This window comes from Ahaetulla prasina, chromosome 2 (genome assembly GCF_028640845.1).
Source record: "Ahaetulla prasina isolate Xishuangbanna chromosome 2, ASM2864084v1, whole genome shotgun sequence".
NCBI classification, from domain to species: domain Eukaryota; kingdom Metazoa; phylum Chordata; class Lepidosauria; order Squamata; family Colubridae; genus Ahaetulla; species Ahaetulla prasina.
Window position 1 is genome coordinate 72637557 of NC_080540.1, and position 18612 is coordinate 72656168.

General features: G+C 42.3%; 1 protein-coding gene across 1 annotated transcript in view; it reads left to right on the forward strand.

Moving 5' to 3' along the window:
- NT5DC2 (5'-nucleotidase domain containing 2) overlaps positions 1–18612 on the forward strand; it is a 41744-nt gene that overhangs the window by 19397 nt on the left and 3735 nt on the right. Inside the window, exons 6-13 of the mRNA XM_058173999.1 lie at positions 2247–2375; positions 3079–3139; positions 4106–4208; positions 5313–5414; positions 6884–6965; positions 9687–9773; positions 13592–13732; positions 13968–14032. Of these exons, the coding sequence (XP_058029982.1) occupies positions 2247–2375; positions 3079–3139; positions 4106–4208; positions 5313–5414; positions 6884–6965; positions 9687–9773; positions 13592–13732; positions 13968–14032 (770 nt within the window). The remainder of the gene's footprint in view (positions 1–2246; positions 2376–3078; positions 3140–4105; positions 4209–5312; positions 5415–6883; positions 6966–9686; positions 9774–13591; positions 13733–13967; positions 14033–18612) is intronic.

An 18612-nucleotide genomic window follows, 5' to 3' on the forward strand; every position in this document is an offset into this window, starting at 1 on the left:
AAGACTCAGGGCGGCTTACATTGTAAAACTGTGCATATCCCTCTTCCCCCCAAAGTTCAACTAACTAAGCAAATCACTGTATTAGTAAATTGAGCATTTATGCACTTTCAATATGAGTGATCCTATAGCTCAGGGATGTCCAAACTTGGCCCCTTGAAGAGTGGTGGACTTCAACTCCCAGAATTCCCCAGCCAGCAACTTGCTCATATTTATAGCTCATGCTGGCTGGGGAATTCTGGGAGTTGAAGTCCACCACTCTTCAGGTTTGGACATCCCTGCTATAGCTGGATTGGTGAGGCTAGAACTTGGTGGGGTGGGGCGGGGGGTGGGGAAGCAACCCAGTAAAAAATCATAAAACAAGAAACTGACATTTTTGAAAACGCCAAGTTTATTCTGAGTTCAGAAAGTTTGCTATAACTGTCTCAAGATTAAAACTATTGGAATGTGGCTGGTTGGCTGACTGGCTGACTGGTATGTTTATTTTCTCAATTAGCAGCGTCTTTTTGCTTGGGAAAAAATATAACTGTGATGGCATTAGTTCTTTTGTCTTGTTAATGTGCTGACTGAATGTGGGAATGAAGTAGAGAGCTAGAGTTTCCTAAAGCAAGCATGTCAGTTATATCAGCAGCTCAGCCTGAGAAACATAAAGCACGATATCTGTTAAGCATGGGAAAGGCAGGAAAAAGAAGCCTGGGATTTAAATCATAGAGGACATAAGAAGAAACTTTCTCTCAGTTGACAGAACAATCATCTAGTTTCATTCTAGTATTTACCAAAAATTCTTATCTAGTTGCTTTGTGACATTTGTCTGATAGTTTCTCTCTCCCAGCTAAAGAGCGACCCAGGGTTTATTTGAACACACTCTCTTGAAAATCCAAAGAATTCTGGATTTTTATATCATTTCTAACTAACTAGTTGCTGTTTCAAATGCTTTATATTCTAATTTATATTTTACCATTTAGATTTTAAAATGCTTTATATTTTAATATTTAATTTTTTTTAAAAAAAATCCATTGGCCAATTTTTCTGTTAGTTGAATGGCTAGATATGATGATAGAATTATAGAAGTCAGAAAGAACTAATTACCTTACCTATTCTTGTCCTTGAAAGGTGAAAAGTAAAATGCAAGGTGTTTTTGTTTGATTTTTTCAAATTCTCACTGTGTTCTCTGGCCAGAGCTCAACATGTTTTAAGTTTTGTTCCACTGAAACATGGAAAAGTTGAGCTATTTTTGCTCCATTGGAAAACAGCCAACAGGAAAGGTTGGTGGAATATTTTGAAGGAGCTGATTTTTTTCTGCATTCCAATCCAAATGTGTTTTTCATTTCTTGCACAATGCTAGTTCTAAGATCATTTAAAATTATTTTCAATAGCAAAAGGAAAAAATCCTGGGAAGATGCTTTTTTGTACTGTAATTATTTTAACCTTTCAACCTTGAATACGGAGGCTGGGAACTAACATTGCAGGCATTTAAATGTTTTCTACAATTTAGTAAAGAGTTTTCTGGATATGTATAATATTGTACTGTTTCATAGTTATTGGTTAATTTACTTATGAAAGGGCTATAATGCATTAGACATAAATATTATGGCATTAAAATTAGTTATTGCTGGAACAGATGCAAAAAGCAGTGCAAATAACCCTAATAACCAAAATTTGCTGGATCCAAAATTAGCTTTGGAGTTTGGAGTTTAATGACAGGGAACATAGTTTAATCTTATAGACTTTAATGAATGAGCTTTCTGGGCAATTAATTCATGGAACTTGATATAGTTTCTTCTTTATGCTATTCATGTATGCAGTTGGCTATTTCTAATTATTCCCAAATATAAAAAGATGAACTAACAGTTTAAAGCAGACAGAAATCACATATTCTTTAGATCAGTCCTTAGTTTTGCTGAAAGAAAAAATAGTTTTGAAAGTATTTTATATTTCTAATAGAAAAATGTGTGTCAAGTTTCCAGTATTGTATGATCAAAAACATCTCATTCTTGCGTTATCTAACTGTATGAGACTTTGATAAGCATGGCTTATTTAAATTCTTATTTATGAATGGAATGCTGCAGGGGCTGATTCTACATGAATAACAAAGCCAAGAATATCTTTTGCTCTGCTGTAAAAAATAATGTGATATTTATATATTAATTTTACAAGGGAGAGCATTTATCTTTAATAACATCACCTTTTGTTGTCTACAATTCAACATCTTTTTTTTAATAGTAATAATATTTTGTTTTTCTGAGTAGGGTCCATCAATTAAACAATTTATGGACATTTTCTCTCTTCCTGAAATGACCCTCCTTTCATCAGTGACTGACTATTTCATGACTCATAATATTGAGTACGACCAAGTTCATCTTTTCAAAGACATAAGTGTAAGTATAATTCTTCTAGAACAGGGGTGTCAAACTCAAGGCATTTTCGGTGTTTTTGCTGGCTGAAGGTTGCAGGAGGCCATTGCAGCTGAAAACGGAGCTTGAGAGCTCGGGAGCCCGTTTTGCTGACAGAGTGCTTGGGCTGACACAGGTGCCCACAACACGAGTGCCATTGAGCTGGCCAGACCCACCCTGGCCACACCCACCCCAGCCACCCAAGACCAAACTCAACCCTGATGCTACCTCCAATGAGATCGAGGTTGACACTGCTGTTCTAAAACATAAAAGATGAAAAAATAATAATGAATTAATATTGTTTGCTCAAATACATGCCAGAAGCATCAAGGTGCTTCTGGGCTGAAAGAATTAGCTGGTGATCTCATTGTTGCCTGGGGGATGCCCGATTGGGGACCCCTTTCATGTTCCCATTAATGTGCCCACTTAAGTGGTGCCTACCTTTGTGGTTCAATGTTTTCAAACATTTAGGCCAGCAGGAGCTGGAGCAAATGATGAGAACTAACCCCATCACACAGTAACACTCGGGTCTCAAACATGGACTTACTGATCATGAACCCAGCATTCTAACCACATGAGCCACCATGGTCGCTAATAAATATTGTTTGGACTGGTCTTTTGGTAGCTTTGTAACAATGCATAATGGCAGGTTTTAAAACTGACATCTAATTTCTCTTTCCAATTTTAGGATGCCATTAAAGATGTCCATGTGAAAGGAATGATGTACAAATGGATTGAAAAGGACATGGGTCAGTGAAGGCCGATCTTTTAATTGTGAATAATAATGAGTACCACATGTAATGGCTTTAGATTGGGGTAGTGAAACTTTATGCAGATTATCTTGCAGCTAATAAGCCAAATCTGTTTTCCACCAAGAGTTAGAACCAAAAAAACAAACTCCTCAAGCATTCATACTTGTGATCACTAAGATGTTTCTATGTAACTGTTTGATTTGTTAATGTCTTTACAGAAAGAGTAAGGTAAGTGAGAGAAAGAAGGGGTTTCTTTCAGTGGTGAAATCCAAATTTTTTTACTACCGGTTCTGTGGCTTGGTGGGCATGGCAGGGAAGGATAGTGTAAAATTTCCATTCCCACCCCACTCTGGAGCCCGCCAGAGGCAGAATTTGCTGGTTCTCCAAACTACTCAAAATTTCCACTACTGGTTCTTTAGAACCTGTCAGAACCTGCTGGATTTCACCCCTGGTTTTTTTTCTCCCTAATTGAACTACTGTATCACTGCAGTCTACGTATAAAAAAACTTCATTCAAAACTACATAGGTAATATTTTAACTGTAATTTGTTTAGACATTGAAGATTAGAAAGGTCCTGCACCCAAAACCTTTCTGTGCTTCAGTACAGATGTGAGCAATCAAATCTAGTTCAAGAGATGGATTGCCTCTTCCCACATGCAATAATTTTGCATCTGAATTATGTCAGTTACTGAAATTTCATTCTTTACACTGCCCACAATTAGTTTACATAACCTAATTGTCACTTTCTGCTTGGCAAAAGAAATATGAGTTGAGAGCAGAGATTTAGGGAAAGGAACAATTCTTGGGCCTGTCATTCCTTCCTTCTTTGGAGAACTCCCATACTTTCTATAGATGAATTACTGATATTTCATTATCACCAGGTGAAATGTAACTAAATTGTATCTTTTATCATTGTAACATACAAATGTTTATAGTATGCTTAGCTTTACCTGTTTCTTTCAGAGAAATATATTCTTCATGGAGATGAAACATATGCTGTCTTAAATAGACTGGTTAACAACAATAAAAAACTCTTTCTCATCACAAACAGTCCTTTTAGTTTTGTGTAAGTATTAACTTGTATGCTTCATCTTGATGAAATGATCAGTCATGTGCAGACATAAAGAGAGAAATATGAGGACTGAAAATGTTCAGTGAAGATAGCTTATCTTAATAGCATCATACGATTCAGTGACCCATTAATACTTTTACACATTCTCATACAAGCCTGTCTTAAAATCTAATTCCCACAAGTGTAAGGATGTACTTTAAAAAATGGTAAAGTTGAATCCTTTACTTCCCAAACATTCAACATTATAGCACACTAAGGCCATAGTGTGCTATAATGTTAGAAAGTCTCTATATGTTTTTCATATCTCAGTTAGCCTTCCCTCTCTCTAATTAAAGTTTCATATTAAAAAAAAACCTGGAGAGAGCTATTAGTGCTCTAGGAAATTTTTAGGTTTCTAATATTCTGGAATACCTAATATCCTACTTCTCATAAGATGATACAGTCTCACATTCTTAGAGGTTTTGTAACAATTGTAAAAAAAAATGAGAAATATAACGCATTAACGTTCTTAGTAAATGCTATGGGAGTGTTTAGAGACATAAAAACTATTCTATATTTTTTCTGATGGCACAACAACTCCTAACACGCCTCAAATCAAAGGCTGTATTTATTCAGTGTCTGTATTCCTTAGTTGTATATAATCCTACAAATTGGTTCCTTAAGTAATCCCTATAAGAGTCTCAAGTGTTTTTGATGGCCATTATATACATAATGTTTCTAACAGCGGGATTGATAGCAAATCCTGGCTGCATAGTCTAAATCTAATAGTGGTAACTCATTTTCTAATCCTAGAAAAAGAAGGAGGCTTTGAACTTTGCCTAAGAAACTTCTGGGAACAAGCCTTGCTCTTTCCGAATGCTTATAAAGTTAAGCCTTACACAAGGGCCAAGATGCCATTCTCCGCTAATCCCCAAATTAATGAAAAGCCACATACTCTTACCAGCTAACAAAGCTAGTTAGGAACTGTGCTGTTTGCTTTGTGTACTAAATGACACATAATCAGAAATACTGCACGAGGGAACTCTGAGAGTAGCTACTGTTTTGCTTAAGAAAGTGAACATTGAAGTTACTTACATTTCCCCCCTGTTTTACCTATAGCGATAAAGGGATGAAATACATGGTTGGCAAAAACTGGCAGGACCTTTTTGACATGGTCATTGTGCAAGCAGATAAGCCCAGTTTCTTTACCGATAAGCGAAAGTAAGTATATTGGCTGTATTTCATTTTCTGCCATTAATAATTAGCTGCCTCTAAAGCAGAACCGGTCCCAAAATGTACCATATCATGATGCCATGCCGTGGATATTATCCTAGCACCATCTTGTGGGGGGAGGAATTAATTTTGCAAATGATATGATTTTAAGGAGTAGATGCCGAGTTATTCTGTACAATTAAAATCTTCCCAGGTCAGCTCACACTTCTAAAACTGTCTTCCAGATTGTGTGTAAGCATATGAAATTGTTTCCCAGCCTCATGAGAAGAATGTTGAGGCCTCTTTTTTCTTTTTATGATGCTTTAATCCTTTGTTTTGGGGTGAAGTCAGGGCGACTGAGTGGAGCTGAACATTTACTCACTGTATGCCTTTCCTGATGCCTAAACAGAGTTCACAGCAGATATTTTCTTTTTGCACCCCGATAGAGAAATGTCTACGGCTGCCTAGAATTGAATTCTCAACCTTCTGAGTGGGAGGCAGATGTCTTTGCTGCAGAGGGAAAGTGTTTCAAGCCTTGAAAACAGTTCTGAGTTCAAGATTATATTGTTTTGAAGCTTGATCTATTTCCAAAATGTTTAAAGCACCTTATTTTATACTTGGTTCTCAAAATTCATTTTGTGAAATTTCATGTTTGAAACAAAGTATTATGACATTAATTAAACTATGAGCAGACTATCTTTTGGAGTCCCAGGGCTATATTTAATCACTTTCAAAATGGAAGGTTGCAGAAATGGGATGAAAACATACATTGGATACAACTCTTTATTGCATCATCAGAACTAGTATTCTTAGTTTTCTTTGGGGTTATTTTTGTTTGTTTTTTCCTGAGTTCTGGGTGGTAAAATTGTTTCTTCTTCTTCTGGGTAACAATTTAGGTTTGGGCTTACCCTGTTTGTAGGTTTCCTGTTTCAAAATAGTTGGAAATCAACCTTCACAGTACAAGTTAGGTCAGTGTTTCTCAATCTCATCAGCTGTAAGATGAAATTTGGGAGCTGAAGGCCACACATCTTAAAGTCTCTGTAAGATATTGGTTTGGGACAAGCTCCAGAAGTTAGAGTATGAGGGTATAAGATAAGTATAACAATATATGCATGGGCCTCAGCTTTCCTAATTTGCTTTAATTAACACATTTTTTCAGTAAATTTGGTTTACATGATAATAATCTCAGTGCAGGTAGTCCTCGAGTTACGACCAAAATTGAGCCCAAAATTTGTTAAGTGGGTTTGCCCCACTTTGTGACTTTCCTTGCCAGAGTTGTTAAGTGAATCACTGCAGTTGTTAAGTTAGTAACATGGTTGTTGAGTGAATCTGAACATCTATCTATTACTTTTTATTTTTGTATTAATTTATGTAACTAAAGTAATGTACTTGAAATTCTTTTTATTTGCAGTTTAAAAGCTTTTCTTGTAGTACTTTTGTAATGAAGCCTATAACTTCAATGTTTTGACTTTTTGAAGACCTTTCAGAAAAATGGATGAAGAAGGTTCTCTTCACTGGGACAAAATAAACAAACTGGAAAAGGGGAAAATCTATAAACAGGTAAATTACTTTTAATGATTTATTTATTTACTTCATGAGGTATTTAATAATGCTGACTTTCTGGAGTTAACTTCAAATATGAGGATAACCATGAAAAATAATCTTGGTTACTTTCCTTTCTAATAGCTTAATGTTCTATTTTATTCCGTATATTCTTTCTTTTAAATTGCTAGCATCCCCTGATATTAAAATTGAACATCTGAGATAATTATGTGATAAAAGTTAAATAATGTGTAGTCTGTTCTAGACAATTAACTGTTCTTCTAATTCATGTCCACACTCTTTATTTTAAGATTATTCAGTCTCCATTGTTTTCCCTCAGAAAGAAACTGTTGTTTTATGTTTTCTTTGTAGGCGTAATAGTCAGTTTCCTATTTTCTTTCCCCAGGAATTAGTATAATCCTGAGAAGGGGTGAGAAGATTGTTATTACTTGGAAGATGATAATGAAAATTTGCTAGTAATACACTTTCAGAACTTCAGGACTTATTCTGAACTAGAACCAGGGGTGCTATTCAGCAGGTTCTGACAGGTTATGGAGAACCGGTGGCAGAAATTTTGAGTAGTTTGGAGAACCAGTAGCAAAAATTTTGAGCAGTTTGGCAAACCAGTAACGGAAATTTTGAATAGTTTGGAGAACCAGCAAATACCACCTCTGGCTGGTCCCAGAGTGCAGTGGGAATGGGGATTTTGCAGTATCCTTCCCATGGAGTGGGGTGGGAATGGGGATTTTGCAGTATCCTTCCCCTGCCAAGTCCACCAAGCCACACCACACCCACCAAGCCACGCCCACAGAATCGGTAGTAAAAAAATTTGAATTCCACCACTCACTAGAACACTAATTTAAACCAAACCCTGGGAACATTTTATTGCTGAAGCAATATAATTTGGGGCATTGTGATTTCATGCTAATTGAACAAGGGTTTGAATCTTGCTTTTATTCAGCCAGCGAGAGTCACTCACATTAATAGAGACATGCTCAGAATTTTCCATCAATAGGAGAAACAGGGAGCTCTATCCAAACTTCCATTATAGACTTCTCTTTGATTTTTGTGGAGAGTCATCAGTCCTGAAGTCAGGTTTGCACAGCATGGGATTCAAGGAGGGGTAATTAAGCCGAAGTTGTGTTCTCTGCCTTCTGTTAGTGGAATCTCATTGAATCAGAAGCCTTACATGGCAGGAAGAAGACCTTCTTTCCATGAGAATCTTGTATTGGATCCAGGCCAATGACTGAAACATTATTCAGATATATAACAAAGGCAAAATATGACAAAATGACGTATTTGCCTATGGGAACCCTCTGGGAATGAGGCTGGGAAACTAGAAACTACTTTATGTAAGATTCATACCATGTGTGATCTTATACATGAGCAGAAGATTTTCAGTTTGGAAATTATGTTGGCCTGTAGCTTTATTTTTGTTCCTGTATTAAGAGACTGTGATGTGGAAGTCAACAAATTAGCATTTTCAGATCACTGGGACAGTGGGTAAATGATAGTTACATCTGGTTAACATTTCCACTGAAATTGGCATAATTGGTTCTCTGTTTTGTATTAAGCACGAAAATGTCTTTTGATTAGAGTGTTAAACAGAGACAGGGAGCTTCAAGCATGACCATGATAGTTTCAGGCCTATGTTAAATGTGTTGAACGTGTTATGTCAATAATAATAAAGAGGCAGCTTGACTTGGTTTCCCATTTTTAATACCTAGTAGAGGGAGACTCTAGAGGGACGTGGTGGCTCAGGGGCTAGGACGTTGAGCTTGTCGATCGAAAGGTTGGCAGCTCAGCCGTTCAAATCCCTAGTGCTGCCTTGTAATGGGATGAGCTCCCGTTACTTGTCCCAGCTTCTGCCAACTTAGTAGTTTCGAAAGCACGTAAAAATGCAAGTAGAAAAAATAGGGACCACCTTTGGTGGGAAGGTAACAGCGTTCCGTGCGCCTTTGGCGTTGAGTCATGCCGGCCACATGACCACGGAGACGTCTTCAGACAGCACTGGCTCTTCGGCTTTGAAACGGAGATGAGCACCGCCCCCTAGAGTCGGGAACGACTAGCACGTATGTGTGAGGGGAACCTTTACCTTTACCTTTAGAGGGAGACTATATTGTTCACAGAAAGGTTGAACTATGAAATAACGGGTCTGCAGCAATCCTTACCAAAAAAAATGTATATCTTGCTTTGAAAACCCTTGCTTTGAGGTATGAAATATTACAACTGGACTTAGATTTGGTATATCAAGTTTAAAATAATATTTCAGCACAAATTCAGTAGGTAACAAGCTATCACAATTGTTCAGTTTATTTACTGAAACAGTGGCTTAATTTACAACATTATTGTGAGTGGGGGGAAATTTAAAGTTATAGCTGCAATAAATTGTTTTAGACATCTAGTAGTGTGTATTTGTATGTATGCATAAGAAAAAAAACCACAGTAAGCTAATCATTTATACAAATGATAGGATTATAAACTTGGTTTTAAGGAATTCCCATTTTCTCTAATTTGATTCAAGTTCCCGTGAGAACTCCTTAAGCTTCTATCTCTAGCCATTTTTAAATAAGCAGCTCATGATGAAGAAATATTTTTCCTTTGCTCTGTAGAAAAATCAAAGTGCTAAGAGATGTATTTTCTTGACCTTTTCAAGCCAAGCATGCAATGTTTTCCTTTGCTGTAAAGGAACTAGATATTTGGTTTATTCTCACTTTCTTTCTTTTTTCTACATTTCAGGGCAATCTGTTTGATTTTCTGCGGCTAACAGGCTGGCGTGGGTCCAAGGTCCTTTATTTTGGTGACCATTTGTACAGTGACCTTGCAGTAAGTGCTGCAAAACTTTGTTTTTGCATCAGCCGATGTCAGTGTCACTTAATGTTCTGTATCTGCTACGGAGACACAAAGGGTTTGTTTTGTGCTCATTGAATTAATCAGTGTTGTTCATTAAGATATAGAGTGGAAAATACCCAGATCTTAGAGCTTGTGATTTTGCAGCATTCTGCACCCGTTAAATTATATTACACAGTTCCTTTTTTAACCAGGTTTAAAAAAGCAAAATAGAGTTTAAAAGATTCATTTCTCTAGGTTGTATTCTTTTGAATACCTTTTCCATCCTAAGCACATATGTACAGTAACATCTTTTTAAATAATAATTCCTTTTTTCCTTAACTTGTTTATAACAATTTTCTTATTTTAAATCAAAATTGTGTTGTCTGTCTGTCTGTCTGTCTGTCTGTCTGTCTGTCTGTCTGTCTATCTATCTATCTATCTATCTATCTATCTATCTATCTATCTATCTATCTATCTATCTATCTATCCTCCATTTTATCTGAGAAGACAAACATTTCTGCCCCAATTAATCCTCTACCAGGATTCATCCTCTTATGTAAATGGAATGTTGATTTATAGACATTTCAGCGCACAATGTAGAAATGAAATATTTTGTTGTGATGTCCAACTCTCATCTCTTATGACAGCAATGCTACAACATTCTTTATTGTCATATTTAATTTGGGGAGGTAGGGTGGGGGCATGTAAATGAAGGATATTGCAGCTAAAAAAGAAAAATGGAAGAAGCCATGCGCACAAGCAGTTCACCATGAATTTTGAAACTAAAGGTTCACAGTTTTGAAGATACAGTATCTTTTCAAACTAAGTGAGATTATAAAAGCGCAGTCTAACACAATACCAATGAAGAAGAAAAATAATAGATCTCAAAAGAAACCAGCATGGATGCATAAAAAACTATCTGACAAATTGAAAGACAAAAAGGACAAATATAAAAAGTGGAAAGAGGGGCAAATAACTAAGGCAGAATATCAGCAAATAGCCCGAGCCTGTAAAGATGAAGTGAGGAAAGCTGAGGCTCACAATGAACAAAGGCTAGCGACAAAAGTAAAAAATAACAAAAAAAGCTTCTTCCAACATGTTAAAAACAAGAAAAAAGTCAAGGAAACAATTGGCCCATTGCTGGGAGAAAGTGGCAAGAAGATGACAAGCAACAGGGAGAAAGCAGATCTACTTAACTCATTTTTTGCATCTGTCTTTACACAAAAGGAAAAAACAATCCAACCTATCAAAAACAGCACTACAAAAAACAGATTAGAAACACAAGTTAAAATAGGGAAGAAAATGGTAAGTGAACACCTGTCTACCCTAGACGAGTTCAAATCACCAGGACCGGATGGATTACACCCCAAGGTTCTGAAGGAACTGGCAGACGTGATCTCAGAACCACTGAACTATATCTTTCAAAGATCCTGGAGCACAGGGGAGCTGCCAGAGGACTGGAAAAGAGCTGATGTAGTTCCCATCTTCAAAAAAGGAAAAAAAACAGATCCAGGAAACTACAGACCTATCAGCCTGACCTCAATACCGGGGAAGATTCTGGAAAAGATAATCAAGCAACGAATTACCGAACACCTAGAAGCAAACAAAGTAATGACCAAAAGCCAACATGGGTTTGTCAAAAACAGATCATGCCAGACTAATCTTATTGCATTCTTTGACAAAATGACAAAATTAGTAGACCAGAGGAATACTGCCAATATAATTTATTTGGACTTCAGTAAAGCATTTGATAAAGTAGATCATAACCTACTACTAGATAAAGTAGAAAAATGTGGGTTAGACAGCACCACCACCAGATGGATTTGTAACTGGCTGACCAACCGCACTCAACGTGTAGTCCTCAAGGGAACTCAACACTGCCTCGCTGATGGCATCCTGAGGAGTCCCTCTCTGTGAGAGTGCACGGGTCGGTGAGAGGTATTTGGTAGCAGTAGGCGGTCCCGTAAATAACCCGGCCCTATGCCATGGAGCGCTTTAAAGGTGGTTACCAAGATCTTTCTGTAATTTGAGCCTATCTTCTGGAGTGTTGGCTATTCCTGCCAGCTTGGTGTCATCTGCAAATTTGATGAGTTCCCCATCTATCCCCTTGTCCAAGTCATTGATGAAGATGTTGAAGAGTACTGGGCCTAAAACAGAGCCTTGAGGTACTCCACTGCATACTTCCCTCCATGTGGATGTAGTTCCGTTGAGTCCACGGCTGACTGTTGGAGGCGAGTCATTGGCCCCGATGGAGAGGGTGCACAACTTGGGCGTCCTCCTGGATGAACGGCTGTCTCTGGAAGATCATTTGACGGCCGTCTCCAGGAGAGCGTTCTACCAGGTTCGCCTGGTGCGCCAGTTGCGCCCCTTTCTAGACCGGGATGCCCTATGCACGGTCACTCATGCCCTCGTGACGTCTCGCCTGGATTACTGCAATGCTCTCTACATGGGGCTCCCCTTGAAGGGCATCCGGAGGCTGCAGTTAGTCCAGAATGCGGCTGCGCGGGTGATAGAGGGAGCCCCTCGTGGCTCCCGTATGACACCTATCCTGCGCAGACTGCACTGGCTACCTGTGGCCTTCCGGGTGCGCTTCAAGGTCTTGGTATAACGTGGGTGGCTTCCATAGCTATCTGCATGCCCTTGACTTATGCCACTATTATGAAATCTCTTCAGAGTACTTCTTTATTTAATTTTTATTCAGTGATAACATTGGCTTCTTTGTTAAAGTATCTGGTGTCATAATTTTAGAGATGTATTGCGTTTTATGGAAACCACCTTGATATTTCATTTGGATATTTTTTCTAATCACACAAGAAAAAAAACAGCCCCTGGGATGTCAATCACTTGAAATATTGGGCTAGACAAGATCTGTTTGAGTGCAGGCAACTTTTCTGCAAATGCGTGTCATAATTGTGCCTGGTTAATTAATTTTCTTTTGATACTGTTTTATAAATAGTACACCAATATCAGGCATTTTTACAGAACATTATGTTAATACTATTAAGCTAAAGACATCTTTGAGCTATATATTTTTTTTCTGTTAAGTATCCCAAAGGTACTTTTTTCTTCAAGGGACAACCGGACTTTCTGATTTTTCTTTGAAGACGCTTCGCTTCTCATCCAAGAAGCTTCTTCAGCTTCTCATCCAAGAAGCGAAACGTCTTCAAAGAAAAACCAGAAAGTCCATTTGCCTCTTGAAGCAAAAAGCACCTTTAGGACAACTGTGACCTGGATGACTGAGAATCGCCATAGATATTTACTTAAAGTACTCAAATTCTTAAAGGAGTTCTCAAGCAATAGTGGTTTTTAAACATCCTGCATTATTAGGGTTTTTTTCCTTTATGAAAATGTAAGGGAAAGAAAGGATTAAATGAACAAGGGGAAGGCATCTCATTTTTGCAATTCTTGAGGAACAGATTAATTGGGAGATTATTTTTTAGTATCAGGGCCAATGCATTCCTATCCTGGAGGGTCATTCCAAGTTCAAAGTCCAAAACTGCCATATGATTATCATACTGAACGAGGCTAGTAACTTAGGCAAAACCCATAGATTTATAAGATGCATAGATTTATAAATAGTTATCTTTCTGATTGCGTTGGACAAGAAAGAAATGCCCCAAATAAGCAGGCAGGGCTATTTTTGTAAACTGGATGAAAAATGTGCCTTTTCCCCCTCCTTTTATGATCTTGATGTGCCTTATTCTGCAAGGGAAGCGATCTAAGTGGACTATTGAATGCTTTTTCTGTAAGGCTGAATCACAGGATCCTAAGTTAGTAAGTCATTCCACTGCCTTTCTCACCTTCTGTTTAAGGACCTCATGCTACGTCACGGTTGGAGGACAGGTGCCATAGTTCCAGAATTAGAAACAGAAATACGAATCATCAATACAGAACAATATATGCACTCTTTGACCTGGCAGCAAGCTCTTACAGGACTTCTGGAGAGAATGCAGGTAAAATAGACTGGGCTAGAGTCAGTAGTACTTGGGCATCGCTCTGTAGTTGTAATTTCCTTCAGCTAGATTAAGGACAGTTCTTGGATAGGCGTTCTTGATTGTGTTGTATTCCAAAATGTTTTCAGCAAATATTGGAATATGTGAGGTTTTTTTCCTTGTAGAAAGCTCATCTTTATAAACAGCATTGTTCAGCCATTGGCCTTTTGCTTTAATTTCCTTCTTTTAATTTTAGATGTATCAAGATGCAGAATCAAAGCAAGTGCTTTTAGAGTGGATGAAAGAGCGACAGGAGATTAGGTGAGCTATCTTGTTTATGAGTTCTTTTATTTGTGAAATATTCTAGGAATGATTTAAAATTACACTTTACAAATTGCAAGCAAAATGTTCTGTTTTAAGTAACATACTACTACAACTTCTTAATTGGGGCCCTGTAAAATATTTTTATGTTGTGAAAATTTTTATGTTGTGGAAAGATAAAGAATTGGCCAGGTTTTGGAACTTCTGGATTTCTCATTTTTGGCCTTGATGAAGATTTGTTTTTTATTTCTTTGATTTATTATTATTATTTATTATTATTATTTATTATTTACATTTGTATACCGCCCTTCTCCCGAAGGACTCAGGGCGGTTCACAGCCAAATAAAAATACAATACTATAAATACAGATTAAAAAATACAATTAAAAAACTTATTAAAATTGGCCAGAATTAAAATTTGGAACTAAAAACCCATTAAAACCCATTAAAACACATTAAAACACTACCCCAGTCCAGCGCAGATGAATAAATAGGTTTTAAGCTCGCGGCGAAAGGTTCGGAGGTCCGGAAGTTGACGAAGTCCTGGGGGGAGTTCGTTCCAGAGGGCGGGAGCCCCCACAGAGAAGGCCCTTCCCCTGGGTGTCGCCAGACGACACTGTCGCGCCGATGGCACCCTGAGGAGCACCTCTCTGTGAGAGCGCACGGGTCGGTGAGAGGTATTCGGTAGCAGCAGGCGGTCCCGTAAGTATCCCGGCCCTATGCCATGGAGCGCTTTAAAGACATTCACCAACACCTTGAAGCGCACCCGGAAGGCCACAGGTAGCCAGTGCAGCCGGCGCAGGATAGGTGTCACTCGGGAGCCACGAGGGCTCCTCAATCACCCGCAGCTGCATTCTGGACTAACTGTAGCCTCCGGATGCCCCTCAAGGGGAGCCCCATGTAGAGAGCATTGCAGTAGTCCAGACGAGACGTCACAAGGGCGTGAGTGACTGTGCACAAGGCATCCCGGTCTAGAAAGGGGCGCAACTGGCGCACCAGGCGAACCTGGTGGAAAGCTCTCCTGGAGACGGCCGTCAAGTGGTCTTCAAAAGACAGCCGTTCATCCAGGAGAACGCCCAAATTGCGCACCCTCTCCATCGGGGCCAATGACTCGCTCCCGACAGTCAGCCGCGGACTCAGCTGGCTGTACCGGGATGCCGGCATCCACAGCCACTCCGTCTTGGAGGGATTGAGCTTGAGCCTGTTCCTCCCCATCCAGACCCGTACGGCCTCCAGACACCGGGACAGCACTTCGATGGCTTCATTGGGGTGGCCCGGTGTGGAAAAGTACAGCTGGGTGTCATCAGCGTACAGCTGGTACCTCACACCGAAGCCACTGATGATCTCACCCAGCGGCTTCATATAGATGTTGAACAGAAGGGGCGAGAGAATCGACCCCTGCGGCACCCCACAAGTGAGGCGCCGCGGGGTCGACCTCTGCCCCCCCGTCAACACCGTCTGCGACCGGTCGGAGAGATAGGAGGAGAACCACCGATAAACGGTGCCTCCCACTCCCAATCCCCCCAACCGGCGCAGCAGGATACCATGGTCGATGGTATCAAAAGCCGCTGAGAGGTCTAATAGGACCAGGGCAGAGGAATAACCCCTATCCCTGGCCCTCCAGAGATCATCCACCAACGCGACCAAAGCCGCCTCAGTGCTGTAACCGGGCCGGAAGCCGGACTGGAACGGGTCCAGATAGACAGTTTCCTCCAGGTGAAGGGGGAACTGATATGCCACCATACTCTCTACAACCTTCGCCGCGAAGCGAAGGTTGGAGACTGGACGATAATTACCTAAAACAGCCGGGTCCAGGGAAGGCTTCTTGAGGAGGGGCCTCACCACCGCCTCTTTCAAGGCGGCCGGAAAGACTCCCTCCAACAAGGAAGCACTCGTAATCCCCTGGAGCCAGCCTTGTGTCACCTCCTGAGTGGCCAGCACCAGCCAGGAGGGGCACGGGTCCAGTAAACATGTGGTGGCATTCAATCTACCCAGCAACCTGTCCATGTCCTCGGGAGTCACAGGGTCAAACTCATCCCATACAACATCACCAAGACCGCCCTCAGACAGCTCGTCCGAATCGCTGCAATCTTGGTCCAGACCGTCCTTCAGCTGAACGATTTTATCGTATAGATACCCGTAAACCCCCCCACCCCGCCCCCCCACCGGGCCACCCCCCCCCCCCTGGTGAGGGAGGGAGCGGGTCACCCGGAACAGGGCAGCTGGGCGGTTATCTGCCGACGCAATGAGGGAGGAGGCGTAGGAACGCCTCGCTTCCCTCAGTGCCACTAGGTAGGTCCTAGTATAGGATCTAACTAGTGTCCGATCAGCCTCTGGACGGCTGGACCTCCAGGAACTCTCTAGGCGCCTTCTCCGCGTTTCATCCCCCTCAGCTCCTCGGAGAACCAAGGAGCCGGTTGGGACCTACGCCGGGTCAGAGGCCGCAAAGGCACGACACGGTCTAAAGCCCCGGCCGCAGCCCGGTCCCAGGCTGCAGCCAGTTCCTCTGCCGTGCCGTGAGCCCCATCCCCAGGGAGTGGCCCAAGCTCCCTCCGAACCTCTCTGGGTCCATCAGGCGCCTGGGACGGTACCAACGTAATGGTTCCGTCTCCCTGCGGTGTTGGGTAGCGGTCAGAAAGTCCAGGCGAAGGAGAGAGTGATCTGACCATGACAAAGGTTCAATGACTATTTCCTTTAAGTCCAGATCTCTCGACCACTGACCAGAGACAAAAATCAGGTCCAGTGTGCCACCCCCGATGTGAGTGGGGCCATCCACTACTTGAGTCAGGTCCAAGGCCGTCATGGAGGCCAAGAACTCCCGAGCTACCGTCGATGACGAGCCGGCAGATGGCAGGTTAAAGTCCCCCATGACTAAAAGTCTGGGGGTCTCCACCGCCACCCCGGCAAGCACCTCTAGGAGCTCGGGCAGGGCCGCTGTCACGCAGCAAGGAGCCAGGTACGCGACCAGCAAGCCCATCTGACATCTATGACCCCACCTCACAAAGAGGGATTCACACCCGGATATCTGAGGTACAGTGGTCTCCCTCGGCTCTAAACTCTCTTTAATCACAACCGCCACCCCTCCACCCCTACCCTGGGCCCTCGGCTGATGGAATGCACGGAAACCCGGTGGGCACATCTCAACCAGGGGTACACCCCCTTCATTGCCCAACCAGGTCTCCGTAACGCCTATAATATCCGCGGCACCCCCCTGAATTAGATCATGTATTAGGGGGGCCTTATTGGCCACGGACCGTGCGTTGCATAACATCAGACGGAGGCCCAGGTCCTGAGGGTCCTGACCATCCGGGGAACGGGTAAAGTTAGGGGGATCGGGGCACGCGATCGCCTGCATACATCGAACGCGTGACCCCCTATATCGATACGATCCCCCCCTTCCGCCATATCTGCCCCTCCCACTTACCGTGCCAATAGACTCACCCTCACACAAAGGAACACCCTCCCCCCCCATAACCTCCGAACCCATTTGATAATCGCCACGAGCATGCGCTGAAACTGGTCTCCGTCCCGACGGGCTACCCCATCACCCGCCCTACCCTCCCACCCCTTAAAAATGCCCTGTCTAAAAACCCCCAAAGGCTCTTTCTTCTCGCATGCCACCTCTGTGGGTCCCAAGACCCGTCATTGAGGCCGGCCCTTGGTAGCGATACGGGCCATTCCTGCGAGGCGGGGCACTGCAGGCGCAAGAGTTCACGTGCAGTGTAGCGCATAGGAAAGTGCGAATCGGCGAGGGATGCTAAGGTGGTAAAATCCCAAAGTAATAGAAATGGTGAGTCTTCTAGCGGAGTCCAGTTGGTCAAAGGACAGATGGAGCAGGAACCGGATAGCGATAACAGAACAGGAACAAACAGGCCGACAGTCTCCATAGCATGCCTATGGGAAGCAGTTCTACAGATCTTAATCAGGTAGACGTGGCTAGCGGTCAGCCCAAGTCCCGAGACCAGTCCAAGCTAGTCCAATCCAGTCCAATCCACTCCATCCCGCTGATGGAAATGCATGACCGCCCAGTTTAGATGATCCATGGTCCGGGATAGGGATAGAGGGGAGCGGAAAAAATGGAGCAAGCCAGGCCATAAGGCCACAAAGGAAAATACGATGAAGCAAGCAGGCCACCAAGGGCCATTCGATGACACATGATGGAAAGCTGCACCAAACAGGCCACAAGAGGGACAAACCTCAGCCATGGTTCCGCCTCCTCTCCCACCGAGGCATTACCACACCCATCCTCGGTGGGGCTGTTTAATACAGGGCGCCGTTGGACAGGCACCCGCTGTCCACACAGCCCGCCGGCCCAACCAGCACCGATGGAACTGGCGCCGATGGAACTGGCGCCAAGGAGCCGGCAAGCCCACCGACAGGCAAACGGGCCGGGATTCGCGCCAGCGAAACCAGGCCGAATCCACACCGAAGCCGCCGGAGCCAGGCGGAATCACCGACGATCTCACGCCGCTGAAATTCGCCAAGATCGCCGGGTCGCCGCTGGAAAGGGCTCCGCTGGGCAGGACTCGCCGCTGGACCGCTGGACCGCTGGGCAGGGCTCCGCTGGGCAGGACTCGCCGC